The 15,962-nt window shown below is 39.7% G+C and overlaps 1 protein-coding gene across 1 annotated transcript; it reads right to left on the reverse strand.

The window, feature by feature from the left end:
• acvrl1 (activin A receptor like type 1) lies at positions 1-14,348 on the reverse strand. Its single transcript, XM_044112407.1, has 10 exons — positions 13,449-14,348; positions 7,928-7,999; positions 5,680-5,958; positions 4,880-5,085; positions 4,700-4,799; positions 4,474-4,620; positions 4,013-4,288; positions 3,704-3,901; positions 1,937-2,067; positions 1-783 (listed from the first exon to the last, which is right to left on the reverse strand). The coding sequence occupies exons 2-10, from the start codon at positions 7,995-7,997 to the stop codon at positions 637-639; spliced, it is 1,554 nt and encodes a 517-aa protein (XP_043968342.1). The 5' UTR covers positions 7,998-7,999; positions 13,449-14,348; the 3' UTR covers positions 1-636.
• Positions 14,349-15,962: the final 1,614 nt, after the last annotated feature.

Raw genomic sequence — 15,962 nt, forward strand, 5'->3', positions numbered from 1 at the left:
TTTATTTGCAAAGTACAAAACCTTTATTAGAGATCTCCAATATTTCATATCATTCTGTGATTTACTTTCTTGACCATAGCGGTACATTTTAGGTCTAAATAAACAAACAAATTAAAAATTGGGATAAAAAAAAGTGTATAAAATGTGCTTTAAAATAGAAAATAACATCTCTTGAAATATATTTACACTAATATCAAGATTGTAAATAACCAGTGAACCCTTACAAGGTTCAAAGCTTGTAGAATATGTACAACTAAATATTTCAGTCTGTCTTTGCTACCTGTGATAAATGCTCCTTTAACTTAAGTTGAACATTTTTACATTATAGTCAATACTGCTTTGGTGAGAGCTTCTAGGGAAACAAGCCAAACTTTTGTGCTGTCTATGACTAGGTTTTTGTGAAAAACCCACTTTAGAAAAGTGTGAGTAATAAGGCAAGGATTTCCCGTCTTGTAATGGTGAGTAAAAAAAAAAAGTTCCCTTTACGGCCCCTTCCTTGGAGAACTGCTATAAATGTGCAATTGCAAAATGGTCAAACACATACGGTTTTGGGAAGAGTTGATGACTATGCCGATGACGTTCAACATTCCTCCTGTTGGTTTTTGTAGTTTCCATGATATTTCTTGGGGTTTTCGCTTAGATGTCACGTTTGAGTTTCTCTATGCTGAAGTCGCTTTCGACGTCCAGCTTGGAAAGAGTTTTCTTCACCCTCAAGGCTGTGAGGCGGGCCGTTGGGTTCTGGTACCAACACTCCTTCATGATCTTGACGATGGTTGATAGGATCTGTAAACACAAAGGTGTAATTAAAGTAATAGCCACTTGCAATATGTCCTTATTTGAGTAAAACTTCATAGTACTGTTTCAGTTTTTCTTCAAATGCTTCTTTCTTGTAAGAATGCAAGACACTATAAAATACAGCTTATTCATACACTGCAACCACAGTCTTGATATGATACATCTCAGTGTATCATGACATCTGTCTGCCTACACTGACGTGATGTGTCTGGAGAAGATTAACCACAAAAGGAGCCAAAAGGAGAACAGTGACAAGACAACAAGCTGTGCACTCCAAATATCTGGCCTTCATAGCAGAAAGCCAAGAAAGTACATAAAAAACAGTCATTAGAAATTACCCTGAGAATTTGCCATTTGGGAGACACAGTAGACATGTGGAAGAAGGTGCTATGGTCAGATGAAATTAAAATGTTACTTTTCTTTTTGCTTCCATGCAAAATGCCATTGGTTATGCAATGGGGATTTTTTTTTCCTTCAGTGAGAACCGATTTTCAGAAGAAAAGGGGAAAGTAAATTCAGGGTGATCCTAAAAGAAAATTTGTTGGAGGCTGGAAAGACTGGAGACGGGTTCTCCTTCCAGCTGGAAGTGTGGGTCAGTGGTCTTATTCACAAGGGACAACATAAAATTACTCTACAGAAACATGTTTTTAAAACTGAAAACACAAAAACAGTTTTTTTTTTCACTTGCTCAACAATCAGGTAAAAATGTAAACATTTCATTGACACAAAAAGTTAGATTTTTGTACAAAAAAGGGAAAGACTTGTAGAAATAAAACACAAGAGTCTTGCACGTTTGCCTCATTAAAAGAAGAATATGATTCCCAGCTATTTTTGGTCCATTGTTTTCTGTGCTGCGGCTTTACAACTTTTTTTTGCCCACATTCAGCAACAAAGAACAGGACATGAGTGACTCTGTCTGTAAAACCGGGTACTCTATTTAGCCAAGTTCAATGAATGGGTGAGTCCAAATCTGTTTTTGAGTAAAACTTGAATGTCTTCAGTTTTGTTTACTGCAAAATTGAAAGGAAATATTTTCATTTTTAGAAAGATTACCATGTCAGTGTAAATTTCATCTGGAACTTTGATTCTGTAATACAGCAGTGTGTTTGGTTGTGTGTGTGTGTGCACTGGAAGGACTTACTGGGTGGGAGTGGAGCCTGTTGTGCAGGCTGGGCTTCTGCTGGTCCACACACACCACCTTCTTCATCTCCTCAAAGCTTGGATCGGAGGGCACCAAGTCAAAGAAGGGTGGTCGATACTCCTCAACAATCCCTAAAAGTGGGACAGGAATAAACAAGACTAACTTAGTCCCATATATTAAAAATAACAAGCATGACAGAGAAAATGAAGTTCATGAAAGTAAATATACTCCCAGGCCAACTGAAAGATCACGTCATACCTCCTCAAATTTATATCAGCTTCTTATTTATTCATCCCCGCATAAATTTACAGCACATATATTTTTCCCCTCATAAAAGGCTTGAAGCAGCAAGATAAGCTTGGTGGAGATAAGCTGCAGTGGGAGTGTTTGAAAAGTATGTTTGGCTGAACAGGACAGCAGGAGAGATACTGGTTCCCTGGTGACTGCATGAAGACCTTCCCCCACATATGTATTCATCTGCACATTGTGTCCGTGTGTGCAGCAGCATTGTGTAACCGGTTGCACATGGGAGTGTGTTTGCAATGACAACTTGTGTGCATGGGCATCTGGGCCATGTAACAGTGAGTGCTGACAACAGATAAGACTGTTTATAATTACTGCAGTGCTAATCATGGGAGAAGAGAGGAGAGACAGACACAGAGGAGGAAATAAAAAAACAAAACTGCTCAACTGATGAGATGCAGTCTTTTGAGTGTGTATATACTTCCAGAACGAACAACATGGTGAGAAAAGACACATTTTCGGTTTTCCGACAAATAGGGGGAAACTAATAATTTCTTCGTATTTTATTTGGCTCAGATTTTAAAACAACAAATCTACTGCAATGCCTGACAAGTGTACTCACACCCCTGGACTATTTTCACATCACTAGGAGAAAACAATGCAACATCTGGCATTTTTAGAAATAGAAATCCAAAATGTGCTACATGTATTTCGTTTTAACACCACCCTGTCTCCACTCCCATCTTTCACTACCTTGAGGTATATATTATTCTCCACTCACTTTGCAGATCTAGAGACTGGCAACTTTTCTAATTTCTCTCTGCAGCATAACTAAAGCCCAGTCAGAGTTGATCAAGTTTTGTTCCAATTTTTTTATTTGATTTAGCTTTGAATTTTGACTATGCTGTTCTAACAAGTTGAAATGCTTTCATCAAACTCAAACTTTATTTGTATAGCACATTTCAGCAGCAAGGCATTTCAAAGTGCTTTACATCAAATCAAACACAAAAAACACAATGCAACATAGAATCAACAATAAAAGCAACATCAAGTCAGATTCCGTCAATAAATTTGCAATTGATTACGTTTCGAATACAATCCAAAACAAGTGGGTTTTTAGTTGAGATTTAAAGGAAATCAGTGTTTCAGCTGTTTTACAGTTTTCTGGAAGTTTGTTCCAGATTTTTGGTGCATAGATGCTAAATGCCGCTTCTCCTCGTTTGGTTCTGGTTCTGGGGATGCAGAGCAGACCATCTAGCCCATTTTACTGTAACTCTGGCTCTATGTTTGAGTCTATTTTCCTGCTTGAATGTGAACTGTCACATCTTTTGCAGCATCTAAGAAGTTTTTATCCATGTTTGTCATGTTATGAGAACAGACCCCTAAAGGGTCTAAAGCAGTGGTCCCCAACCACCGGTCCGTGGACCGGTATCGGTCCGTGGACCAAGCTTAAACTGCAACTGTTTAAGCTTGGACCAAAATATGGATACTGTTGCTAGGTTCAGGGTCTTACTGCCAGCTTACCGTTGACGACAGTCCTGCGCGTTATTTCCCAGAAGACCAAGCCAAGGGCCCAGATGTCTGTTTGCTTGTAAGACTCGAAGACATCGACACGAATCGTCTCGTCCAGCACTTCGGGGGCCATGTAGCGCTTCGTCCCTACACGAGGGTTGTTGCCCACATCCAAGTAGTCATGAGACTGAGAGTGCATCACAGCCAAACCTGAGGAGGCGGTGTGCGTAAAATACAGGTGGAATTATTTCATCTATCACTTTGGATGAATGAGTGAAAACAAACACAAATTTGAAAGTAGATGCAACATGCACACTTTACCTAGATCGGCGATGCAGCACTGTCCGTTCCTCTTCACCAGGATGTTTCTGCTCTTGAGGTCTCGGTGGGCGATTGCCGGCTTCTCCTGGGAGCTGACTATCTCAGTGTGGAGGTGGACCAGGCCACAGGCCACCGAGAGGCACATCCTCAAGCAGCCCTCTGGCTCCAGGCTGCTGTACTGCAGGAAGTCATACAGCGAACCCAGCTCATGGAAGTGAGTGACGAGCCACAACTGGGTGCTGGAGTTTTTGGACGTCATGTCCGAGGCAATGAAACCTGAAAGACAAAACGAGGGATGTCAGGAAACCGACTTCTGGGTTTTCTTTTAGTCTCAGATTTAATTTGATGGGTATCAAAGTTTTAGGTGGCCATGCAAATGGTGGAAGGCACATATTGTAGCTTAAAAAAAAAAGTTTTTCTCGATGTAGAAAGGTTATTTCTCACAGCTTTAGCTGTCGTACCCAGGATATTCTCATGGCGCAGCTGCACTGTATTGTAGATCTCTGTCTCTCTGAACCAGGACTGCTCGTCCCTGGAGGAGAAAATCTTGACAGCCACACTCTCCCCCATCCATGTGCCCCTCCACACTTCCCCATATCTGCCTTTACCTGGATAGGAAAAGAGAGTTAATTAGGGTTACTGCAAAAGAGGGAAAGAGAACAAAAAATAAACTAAAATAAAACTGACCAACACATTCAACAAGAGAGATTTGTCTCGCCATAGTTCTTTGAACCAGATATGGAAGGCCTGTCCCACTTCCTGAAGTACAAAACTCATCAAAAATTTCCTAAAAAAACAAGAGATATATATAAGAGCTAAAATAGTCATTTTACTCTGTCTCATTGGAAGGTTTGAGGTGTCGCTTACGCCGTATGTGGGGTCATTCCCGGTGGGGACTTTGACCGTGAGGCCGTGATCTTCGGGGTCTTTCAGTTTGCTGGGCGCACGTCGAAATCGCAGAAACAGCAGAAAACCACACACGCTTACAGACATGAATAGCAGCAGCAGAGTCACAGCGATCCACAGTTTGGGATGTGGGTTCTCTTGGGGAGGAACTGTTGTCGGCTCCCCATCTGGACAGACATAAATGATTCAGTCACGAATCCTCTGAAAAATTAATTTCGGTAATTTAGCTAAAAAATTAGTTCATAGTACATTGATTAATAACAGAGTGATATATTTCAAGCTTTTATTTTTGTTCCTTTTGATAATTACAGCCAATGTAGAAACATGCGTGCCTTTCCAAATCCAATTCTGTCAGCAGTTTACCACAGGTGGAGTCTATTCAAGTTATTGAAACATCACAGCAATGGCTGCAAATACTCAATAATATGTGAAATTATTATTTTTTTAAAATTCTTTACGTATTAGCAGAATTACTTTGCACATGCACAATTTCCTTTTTATAAAACGAAATCAATGACTTTTCAATGAAGTTCTAATGTGCTGAGATACAACTGCATAATCAGACTGGTGAGTCTTGAATTTGCTGTAACTGGCCACCAGGGGGGAGCAATTACAACCTCTAGAGAAGATGAGGGCTCGCCACTAACCCATGCAAGCTGACCAAAGTTACCTAATGCAAGCTAATCACGCAGATCCATTAGGTTCAGTAATACATTTCTACGGTATATAAATATTGCAAAGGTATGACTATAAATACAGACTAATATTTGGAGGCGGTGTGATCAGGGTGTTGCACTTGTCCGTCCGGCAGCACTGGACAAAAAAGCCCGGGAAAGATCCAAAGCACTGCTCTCTGAAGTGTTGTTCTGGGAAACATCCCCATGTCTCAGTGACACGGTTTTCTGCTTCTGCGTCCTTGTGTAGCACCCAGGAGTAGAAACAGTAGCTTCCTCTGCACGTCTCGTTGCTGCAAATGCCCGGGTTCTTTGGGTTGTCACACTTGCACAGCAGCTTCGCTTCTTCACTGCCATCCTGGTTCTCTGAGGCACAAGAACAAAATATAAAATAGAAATTAATTTAAATCTGAATCTCGTCACAAAACGGCGAGGTAAGAAAAATAGCTCACCTGGAGAGAAATTACCTTTCTTTTGTGAGGGGAAAAAAAAGAAGCTATTTTTCTGAAGTCATAGGAAGGTCAGAAATGATTTCCTTTTAGGAGAACACAAATTATAAGTTAGCCCATTTCCTGTGCTGCCACATGATGGCCCGTCAACAGCCAGCTTGTGGTCGTTAATTGGGAGGGGCCATTTTGGTTTCAAATGACAATAATGTCAAAAATGAGACAACACAACCCAAAATGCAAGCCTTAGTTTGCTATTAGGCTTTTAAAGATTCAATTTAATACATGACGATGATCTGAACTCATGTGATATAGTGTTAAAAACATAAAAGTTGTAGTTCTCCACAGGTACATTAGGTAACTCATCAAAAAATTACTTTTTTCAGAAATGCAATTTAAAAGTGAAACTTATACATCATTCACACAAAGGAATGCATTCTAAATTTTCCATTTCTGTTTAGTTTGATGATTATGACACAAGCAAAGAAAAACCAACATTTTCCATGTACTATATTGAATATAGAATATTTGTATCACTGCATCAGTGCAGCGTGGCATGTTGGTGATCATTTTGTGGTTTTGATGAATCAAAGCCCAGGCTGCTCTGATAGCAGTCTGCCTCTTGTTAGTGTCTCTCATCTTCCTCTGGTCATTTTGCTTTGGCTATTCAGGTCAGGCCAGTGGCCTCATACAGTATCATCATCTCCAGGTACTTTGGAAGTGTGAGTAGGTGCCAAGAACCGAAGGAAACTGAAATTAGCGTCTTCATAAAGCTTATCAGCAGAGTGAAGGATGAAGTGCTCTAAAATTTCTTGGTTGGAGGCTGCACTGACTTTGGACTCAACAACACTACATGGACCAACACCAGGAGATGACCTGGCCCAAATAACACCGGACCTCAGGCAACTAGTAATCTGTGGCTTCACACTCTTCCTCCAGACTCCCGGACCTTAACTTCCAAATTAAATGAAACATTCACTCTCATCTAAAAATAAGTTTTTAAAATACTCAGCCACGGTCCAGTCTTTGTTCTTTTTAGCCAATGCAGGAAGCTTCTGAAATTGTTCTGGTTCCGGAGTGACTTATTGCAAGAAATGCGACCTGTCCCTGAATGAGTCTCATCCTCCTAGGGTGGCTCTGGAAGTACTGACTCCAGCCACTCTCCTAAACTCTTGTCTCTGTTGCTTATGAACTTTTTCCTGCAAGGCTTTTTTCCTTCCACTCAACCTTCCATCAACATGTTTGTATGCAGACTTCTGTGAACAGTCAGCTGGACTGTTCTTGGCTGCTACTCCTTGTTGACAGTGTCAGTGACTTTCCGCTTGGCAATTGTGAAGTCAGCGGTGTTCTCTGTCTGTAATAGCTGATATCTCTATAAAATATTCTGTCATTTTCTGACAAAAAAATTATATCTTCATTAGCTGTAAGCTACAATCATCAAAGTTGACCAAGAAACAAAACTTAAGATATATCCTTTTAGTTAATATTTTATGAGTTTCGTGTTTTGAAATAAACTAATAAAATGCTTTAACTTCTTAATAATATTAAATTCACCCATATTGTGCACAGAGTGACAGAAATATCCCCTTATGAGTTGCAAAGCTCTGCAGGAATGCGACTTTGTTTAAACTGCCAGAGGCAATTTAAAACTAAAAGGAAAACAGTCGAGCATATAAGACACTTGAAGTGGGTGGAGAAAATCTTCTGCCTCTCATTTACTTTGACTGCTCATCAAGTCACGAAGCTAGTAAACACTGGTCCTGTTTAAGCTTGTTGGTTGGACACAGACAGTTTCATTTCAGGGGATTGAACAGAACTTCGGCAGAACAAAACAAGTGAACGCTTCATGAGAAAAGCAAAAAACAACAACAACTTTACATTTAACTCACCTGCATGAATGGTGGAAGTCAAGAGAAAAACTCCTGCTAACAGAACCGTGAGCAGAGCAGGTCTTCCCATCACTGAGGAAATAAAAGAAAAGCTGTGTTAGCAGCAGTTTTTTTTTGTTTTACTTAGAAAGGGAGAAGTGACCCAGAGAAGCTCAGCTGCGGCTTGATTTCAGTTTACAGATGGTAACTTAATAGTTGTGTCCATGAGGAGCAGAGCAGTGGCTGAAGTCGAGGCCCTAAAGGAAGCTATGAGGTCAAAAACAACAACCAGAGGATCCAGCCTGTCTGACTGTGTTTAATTGCACTGGGTGGGAAAAATAGGGGCTTAAGGGGAAGCGGGCTGAGAAGGCCCTTGAGTGTGTTTGTGTTTGTGCGTTCTTGGACTGCTTGTGGCGCTGTGCTGCACGGGCTCCAGGCCTGACGACTCCACAGCTAGCCTGCTCACAGAGTAAATATTGATGGCTATGCTTCCTGCCATTGAGTGGCCCCACCCGGCTGGCCGGCGAGACTCGGGTCTGCTCATTGTTTAGGGCCATGGTGCTGGCAGTCACGCAAAGTGAGAGGATTGCGATACACACAGTCACACTCGTAACTTAAGAGAGCTCGGAATGAAGCTTTTATTAAAAAAGTGAAGCAACATCTTTCAACAGTATCAGTGGATATCATTCAACTTTAATTCACTTGTATTTTGTTTTTAGCGATTTTCCTTTACATCGACTAAATGAGTTTGGCTCGATTACAATTATTTTTCAAAATATGACAACCATAAAGCAGAATGTTGCAACAATATTTGCATTGCTTATATCTTTTCTACAAAATGATACACAGATGTTTTTGTTTTGTTTTCCTAGACCTTTGACTAGAAAATGTCTTTGCCAAATTCATTTGTTCATTATTGTGTTAGGCTTTTGCCGTATAACTTAAATTGTTTGCGTTTAGTTTCTTATTTTATTATTATTTCTTTCCTACTTTCATGTTTGCATTTTGATTTATTCTCTTATGTTAGTTTCAGGCCTTTTCCCTTTAATTCTATTGAGTCTTAGTTCAGCTTCCTTTGTTTTAATTAGCCTCTTCTAATTAACCACACTGTTCCCTTTGTCATGTTCCACCCATGCCTCAGCATTTAAGCTTTTGGTTTTTATTTGTTCCTTACTGGATTCTCAAATTACTCTGCCTGCCTTACTTCTCCCATTATAAGGTCTTCTGTTGTTCCTTACTATAACACCCTGGATTTGCCACAGTCAGTTCCTCTGCTTGGGTTATTTACTGACCTACAAACGTGACAAACTTGGGCTGAACTGATTTGCGATTTGTTTTATTCTCAGCAACAACACCAGTATTTGGGTTACTCTGATTTAAAAAAAAAAAGACAAACTTGGTTTCCTTAGCAAAGTTTAATAAATAAATAATTAAAATAAAAGCAGATTTAAGTGCACCAGCTTTTTCCTGAAGAAAAATGCTATTTGATAGTGACTTCGAAGAGAATGAATAAAGAATCATTTCATATATTAACAACATTTAGTAAATAAGAAGAATTGAATCTGTCTGTAATAACTTTAATCTAATTAAAAATAAATCATCTCAATCTGTATTAACCACCAGCCCCGGCTGGTCAGTTTTGTATGATTCTTGAGTTGAAAATGATGAATCTGGGACATGGGCTGCAATTGGTACCTGGGCCGCACTTAGGACAGAGGTTCTAAAGACTAGAGAAGAACTTCACATTGCTGGGGGTCAGAGATCCTAAACATAGAGCAAGAGCTCCAATGAAAGGTCTTTTAACCAGTTCAACAAGTTAACGTCTGTAGAAAACTGTTTTGTAAAATCTATAAAAGGAAGGAGCTCAAAGGTGTGTAAAACAGAACGGACGCAGACCACCGCCACCAGACCAGTGCATTTTCATGAATGAAGCAAGTCTAGTTTAAAGAATTGATAAATTAATAAAAAAGGCTTGTTCACCTCCACAATTCGGATCTCTTTACTGGTTATCTTGTGTTGAAATCAGTTGAATTCTGGTTCTCAAGTGGTTTTTTGTGCTTTTATTAAGATTTAAAGCTTGTTTTTTTTTTTTACACTAAATGTAGACGTAGCAAACAGATAGCTACAAATACCTCCTAAAGGAGGAAGGTTTTGATTGAAGAAATTAGTATAAATGGTCCACTGGCTCTCTGGCGCCTCTGCTTCAGTCAGCATTTATTTGGGAATAATGGGTTTAAGCATGACCTTTTTAAATCTCAAATCCAAGTTTATAAAGGCCAACATACTGAGAAGCATTTTAACACCTGCCAAGATATACAAACCTGCCTTTTGAGGTGGTTTGGTTAACCAGATCTGGCGTCAGTTCCTTTCTGTCTCTAGTTTGCGTGATTTCCATGTGCTTTCATGGATTTTCCTGCATTTAAACTAACAGCTAACGTCTGTTAGTTGTTAGCTTTATTGCTAAATTTAAAAAGTGTCTTTTGATGTGTGTGTAGATGATTGTTTGTGTCTGTGTTCCCTGCCACCGGCCCATTGACTACTGGCATATAAGCGACAGCATTTAGCTGACCTTTAACGGCATTATGTGAGTACAGAAAGAGGAGCAGTGGAACTACACGCGTGAATGTAACAGAACCATCATGATTTTGTTTTATTTATATTCCTCCCAGATGTGAAAAATAGACAACTTCAGCAAATGAGTCCAACTCTTGTCCCAGTTAACTGATGTTTTAAGAACATTTTCTGCGATGAGACGTATTGTGAATTTTAGTCACATTACTCAGAGTTGCATCCAGGGAGCCCTTTGGTAACTCCAGAGGAGCTGCAGACATCCACCGCTCATGTGGGAGAATCTGCTGATTGGACAGCTATTAGTTGTGTGGTCTAAATATCTGGATTTTGCAGAAGAATGGCAAGAACAAAACAATTGTTGGTAGGAAGCCATAAGAGATCTCAACACATCTGGCAGTGGAACCAGCACACTTCAGCCCACGGCGTTAGATATCCTCCTTTAGTTTAGATGCATCTGCTTTAAAAAAAATCCAAGTGCAGACTGCAGGAAGCCATCTCGCTGCATTTCAAAGGCAGCGTGAGATGTGACAGAACAGAAACCAGACAAACACCTGGTTTCATTGAACCTTTTTTTCCCTTTGCTGCTCTGAAATTTCTAATTGTTTTTTTTTTTCTCTCTCTCTGAAATTGCACAGTTCCTGCAAGTTGAGTTGAACTTCCTGACGACAGCAGACCATAAAAGGAGTTTCTTCTGAGAAGCAAAGGGTGAACTGGTGTGTTACATCTCCTCTAAATCCAGAGCAATCTGATAGCGTTGTATAGCAACCTCTAGCTCGAGACGCCGCTCCTGTCAGGGTTGAACTCGAAGTACAGAACGTGTTAAAACCACAACCGCCATGTCTTATCGCCCGGCACAAAGTGCTTCCTGAATCATGCAGCTTTTTAAAAATGTAACCTCAACCAAGAACGTAAATCTGATGGTTGGCCTCAACACAAATGCCACACGCAAACTGGACTAATTCTTGATTTAAGTAGTCCACTTGAAGAGCTAGCTATTGCTGAAATGTTTCAGAGATCTCAGTGAAGGGAAATCTCCCACCGCAGGCGTACAGACTTTATACTTAGCTCCTGTTTGTCTCCATTCTGTCCAAAGCTACACCCACGTGACCCAGGGGAAAACATCCACTGTCATCTCTTCCTCTCATCTGCATGGCTCTAATTCAGGGAGGCAGATCTCTCATTCCATCTGAATGACTGTGCGGTTACGGTGGTTGGATGTGTCGGGCACCTCATCACACACTGCTGCAGCTCATCACACACAAGCTTTCCTCTTCTTTAGATTAAATGTTGTTTTGTTTTTTTTCCTCTGAGAATGCATGCTGTTTTATTACAACAGCGTGTTTCATGAGGCCTAAAGCACAAAAGCAGACAACGCTTTTCCCCCCTTAAATCAAACCTGAAATGAATGTTTGTCTGAGAGAGGAAATGGGGAAATTCTTCAAACTCAGCTGCACACACAAACGCTGCCTCCCAAACAGAAGACGGAAAACAATGAAGGGAAATGCATGAAAAGAAAATAACAAACACACAGATATTAGTGTGAACAGCATGCACCTGATGAGCTAACACTAGCAGTGATATGGAAAGATGACCTGAAGTCTGGAAGGTCAAAACGCTCCAGCATGTTTGTGGTGGTGTATGTTCAGTGGGAGAAAAAAGAGAACTTAAATTTAAACACAACCACAAGGCCTTTGGTGCAGACGTTCTCATTTAGGAATTGCCCAAAATATATACCTAGACTGAATTTTTACCTATGACCACCGCAATCGGTTAAGGTAAAACATGTATTCTTTAAAAACGTAGCAACAAACAAACCGACACAGATTCCCTTCAATTATAAAACTGAAGGAGAATTATACACTCTTTGCACAGTTCTTTTTTTTTGTTTTGTTTTTTACAAATCATTTGAAATCTGTATTTGAAATTTGAAATCAATGTCAAACATTTCCCTTCCAAAGTCTCCTAATTAATAAATAGATCCCATCAGCATATAATTTAATTTCAGCATGAATTCAATCATGTTCAGCGAAGATTTCAAAAACAGCCTATTTATGGTCAGATAGCAAGAAGACTCCCAGTGGAGAGAGAAAGTTACATAAAGTCTGGTTTGTAGTTTGTTACAAGCCAAGAAGGGGAAGAAGATGTTCTGCTCACATGAGCTTGGCTCATTTTGCATTGGCTCAAGATCAGTCAATGCTTTACTGAACTAGAGCTCATAGCTAAGTTGCAGCATCTTAATTTAGCTATAAGATGTGCAGAGCTGGAAGATATTTATTGTCTTGTTGCTGTAACTGCAGGGGAAAGTAGCCTCATTAAGTATTGACTCAGTAAAACTGAATATAAATACACACAACACTTCTCATACCTTATTTGTGAAAAAACTAATACAAATCTAAACATTATCTTATCTTCTTTTTGCTACACTACCTTGTGTTTGTAAAGTTTGCGCTTACAGCAAAATGTGGAAAAGTTCAAAGGAAAGGCTAAAAGTACTCTTTTTAAAACAAATACATGAGAAAGAACTAAATATGCTTCCTCTTTTTCAGGCTAAAGCAATTTTGTTTATTATTATTCATTTAAACCTGGAAATTCAATAAAAATCTGAATTGCTCTTGTAAATATTTATATAAGTGAATATTTCCCTAGAATTACAGCAAAGAAATAATGCAAATATCTTGATTAATTACTTACTTCTTCCCATGTGAGCAAAAATCCCATTAAATGGGGTAACAAATAATTTTTTTATGTAAAAAGTTGAGTTTCTATGATCAATAACTGGACATTAGTCCAAATATAGGTGCTGGTAGATGGAAAACTAATAGTTTTCTGTCTATGTGACACCTGTTCACATCTGGAAACATGTGACCCGCTTCGAAAAGTGATTTAAGGAAAATTACTTTGTGTTGTTACCTATCAGCACTAATTAGGTTATTAGGGAAGAGTTAATAGAAAGTCAAAATGTGTTCATTACCTGTTTTCTGCTCCCCTTTTAACTTGTCAGATGGAGCCGCCACACGTAGCCCATATCACAAACAGGTCGAGTTAGAGTTTAAACCAGCGCCGGAGGTAAACCTGGCCTCATTGTGAGACAGAAATAAACCGGTTAAAAGTTGGGAGGCCCAGCTGCAGATGTTTCATCCGGAGAGACCTCACATCCTCTCCGCTGCCTCGACGACAAACCAGCCGCAGCTTCGTGGAAACAGCGAAACGATTCTGGTAAACCAGAGAGCGGTTTAAAACTTAAAAACGCGTCACTTCAACGCACACACGCGGAAAGATGAAAGTGGCAAGAAGAGGATCTCAGAGCGGGTTGTCTGAGTCCACATCGAGCTGAATGAAACCTATCTCATCTGGGTCAAAATCTGCGCTGATAAAACCCACAACAGGAACATCGTCGAGGGGTCTCGGACCAGACTCCTTCCGCTTCGACTGGCTTCACAAGAGACGGCGGAGGGTACTCGGTTCCCATTAAGTAAGAATTCTTCAGCCGCCGTCCGTGTTCCCGATTAAAAAGCGAGATTAGAGATTTTTAAATAGTTGTAGGCATAGAGTTGTCGTCCCACCCCTTATTGTTCCGTCCAGACTGCGCGCCTGGAATGTGTTCTCTTAGCGGTTTTCCTGTTGCTTACTAAACCTCTCATTTTCCTTTCCCCCTGTGGACTTGTGTTTTTGCTGCACTGACAGGAATGTGCGTCAAAGAGTTTCACCAAACTAACAAAAAAGTAGAGACGGTCCGGCCAGATTTCCACCCTCAGTGAAAGAAATGGTTAAAGTAGTGTTTATTGTGTGTGAATCACAACCTGCTTGCGGTGCTAGAATGCAAGCAAAGAACAAGGACATATTTAATGGATGTAAAACAGGACCTGGAAGCACTCTATTTTCCATTTGAGGAAAACAAAGTATAGTAGTCCTTGCAGATTTCTGGCTGGAACTTATTGCTGTACCCAGAAGTTATATCATTTTCAATGTAAGATCAGTGCAGATTCCACAAACTAAATTATTTCACTCGCATATTGCCAAAAGACACCTCTTCTTAATTCATAGGGTTTAGTATGATCCCACCTTAACCTAACAGCTCAAACCATCCTGGAAACATTTCCAAAAGGATTAAGATTGTTTTTATAGGATTTTTGATGTTATTGTTATTCCATATTTTTTGAGATCTGACAGTGATGTTGGATGAGAAGCCTGCTTGCAGTTTTTTCATCAGAAAAAGTGTTAGGACTTTTCAGATTACCGGTATTCCACATAAAACTCACTCATCCTTGTCTTAATAGCTCTTGCGCCAGCATGTTGAAACAGGAAGAGACCATTGCCTAAGAGCTGTTCCCACAAAATTGGGTGAATGAGATTGTCCAAAATTTCTTGGTGGGCCAAAGCATTAAGAGATTCTTTCTTTTTTTTATCATGTCCTGTCTGACAGTGTAGCACTCAGAATTGTTATCTGAACTTCCCTAATTGTCCAGAAGGCAACCCCCAACTAGCACACAAAATTAAAACGCATGTCCTTGAACACAAATGCCATAAATTAAGAACTTCTTAACCAAAGGGGCAACCCCATCTTTTGAAATAAATAAATAAATAAATAAATAAATAATAATAATAATAATAATAATAATAATAATAATAATAATAATAATAATAATAATTAAAAAAAAACCTGCAGAAGACCCTAACTTTAACTTCAACATATTGCAGTCAGGTAGGTAAGTGCTATTCTCTTGGCCAATCATCAAATCAGACTCATCTATTGGATCTCCAAACAGAGAAGTGCCTGCGTGCTCTACACCAGTGGTCCCCAACCACCAGGCCGTGGACCAATTGGTAATTAAATAATTAAATATGTCCGTTCTATGTATTGAGTCTGGAGGAGCTTTTATTTTGAAAATACTAAACCGGAAGCTGTCGGCTTGCGCGCCAACATGCGGCAGAATGAGTAATAAACAACGGCGTTGTGAGGCTTTGATATAGTTCAAGTACAGGCCATTTACCATTTAGTTGCATAGTTATTTTCTCTGGAAATATGCATGCATTATTCCTGAGCTGATCTGAAAATCACAAGGTCGTCACACAGGCGAACTGCTTGATCCAAGGCTTTGAACATCTCACAGAGTACCGGTACTATTTAGCCTATCGTCTGAAGATAAAAAGTCCTTATCACAACTGTAAATCTTTTGGGATATGGCTGTCAACCTAAACTGACAGGCTGCACAAGGAGAGCATTAATCAAAGAAGCAGTCAAGAGGCCCATGATAACTCTGAAGGAGCTGCAGAGATATCTACCTGAGCAAATCTGACATTTATGAAAGAAGAAAGCTGTTGTTGGAAGAAAGAAAAGTTAGATCTAATTTTTCTTTTCTTTATTTATGTACACAAAAACTCATGGCCCTGGATCTGCCACATAAAACTACTTCAGTAAGTGCAAAAATATCAACCGGTACTCCTTTGGTTGATCCCAGTTCTTGTTTTCTACTGTTTTTCTGTG

Source organism: Gambusia affinis, linkage group LG01, assembly GCF_019740435.1.
Source record: "Gambusia affinis linkage group LG01, SWU_Gaff_1.0, whole genome shotgun sequence".
Taxonomy (NCBI): domain Eukaryota; kingdom Metazoa; phylum Chordata; class Actinopteri; order Cyprinodontiformes; family Poeciliidae; genus Gambusia; species Gambusia affinis.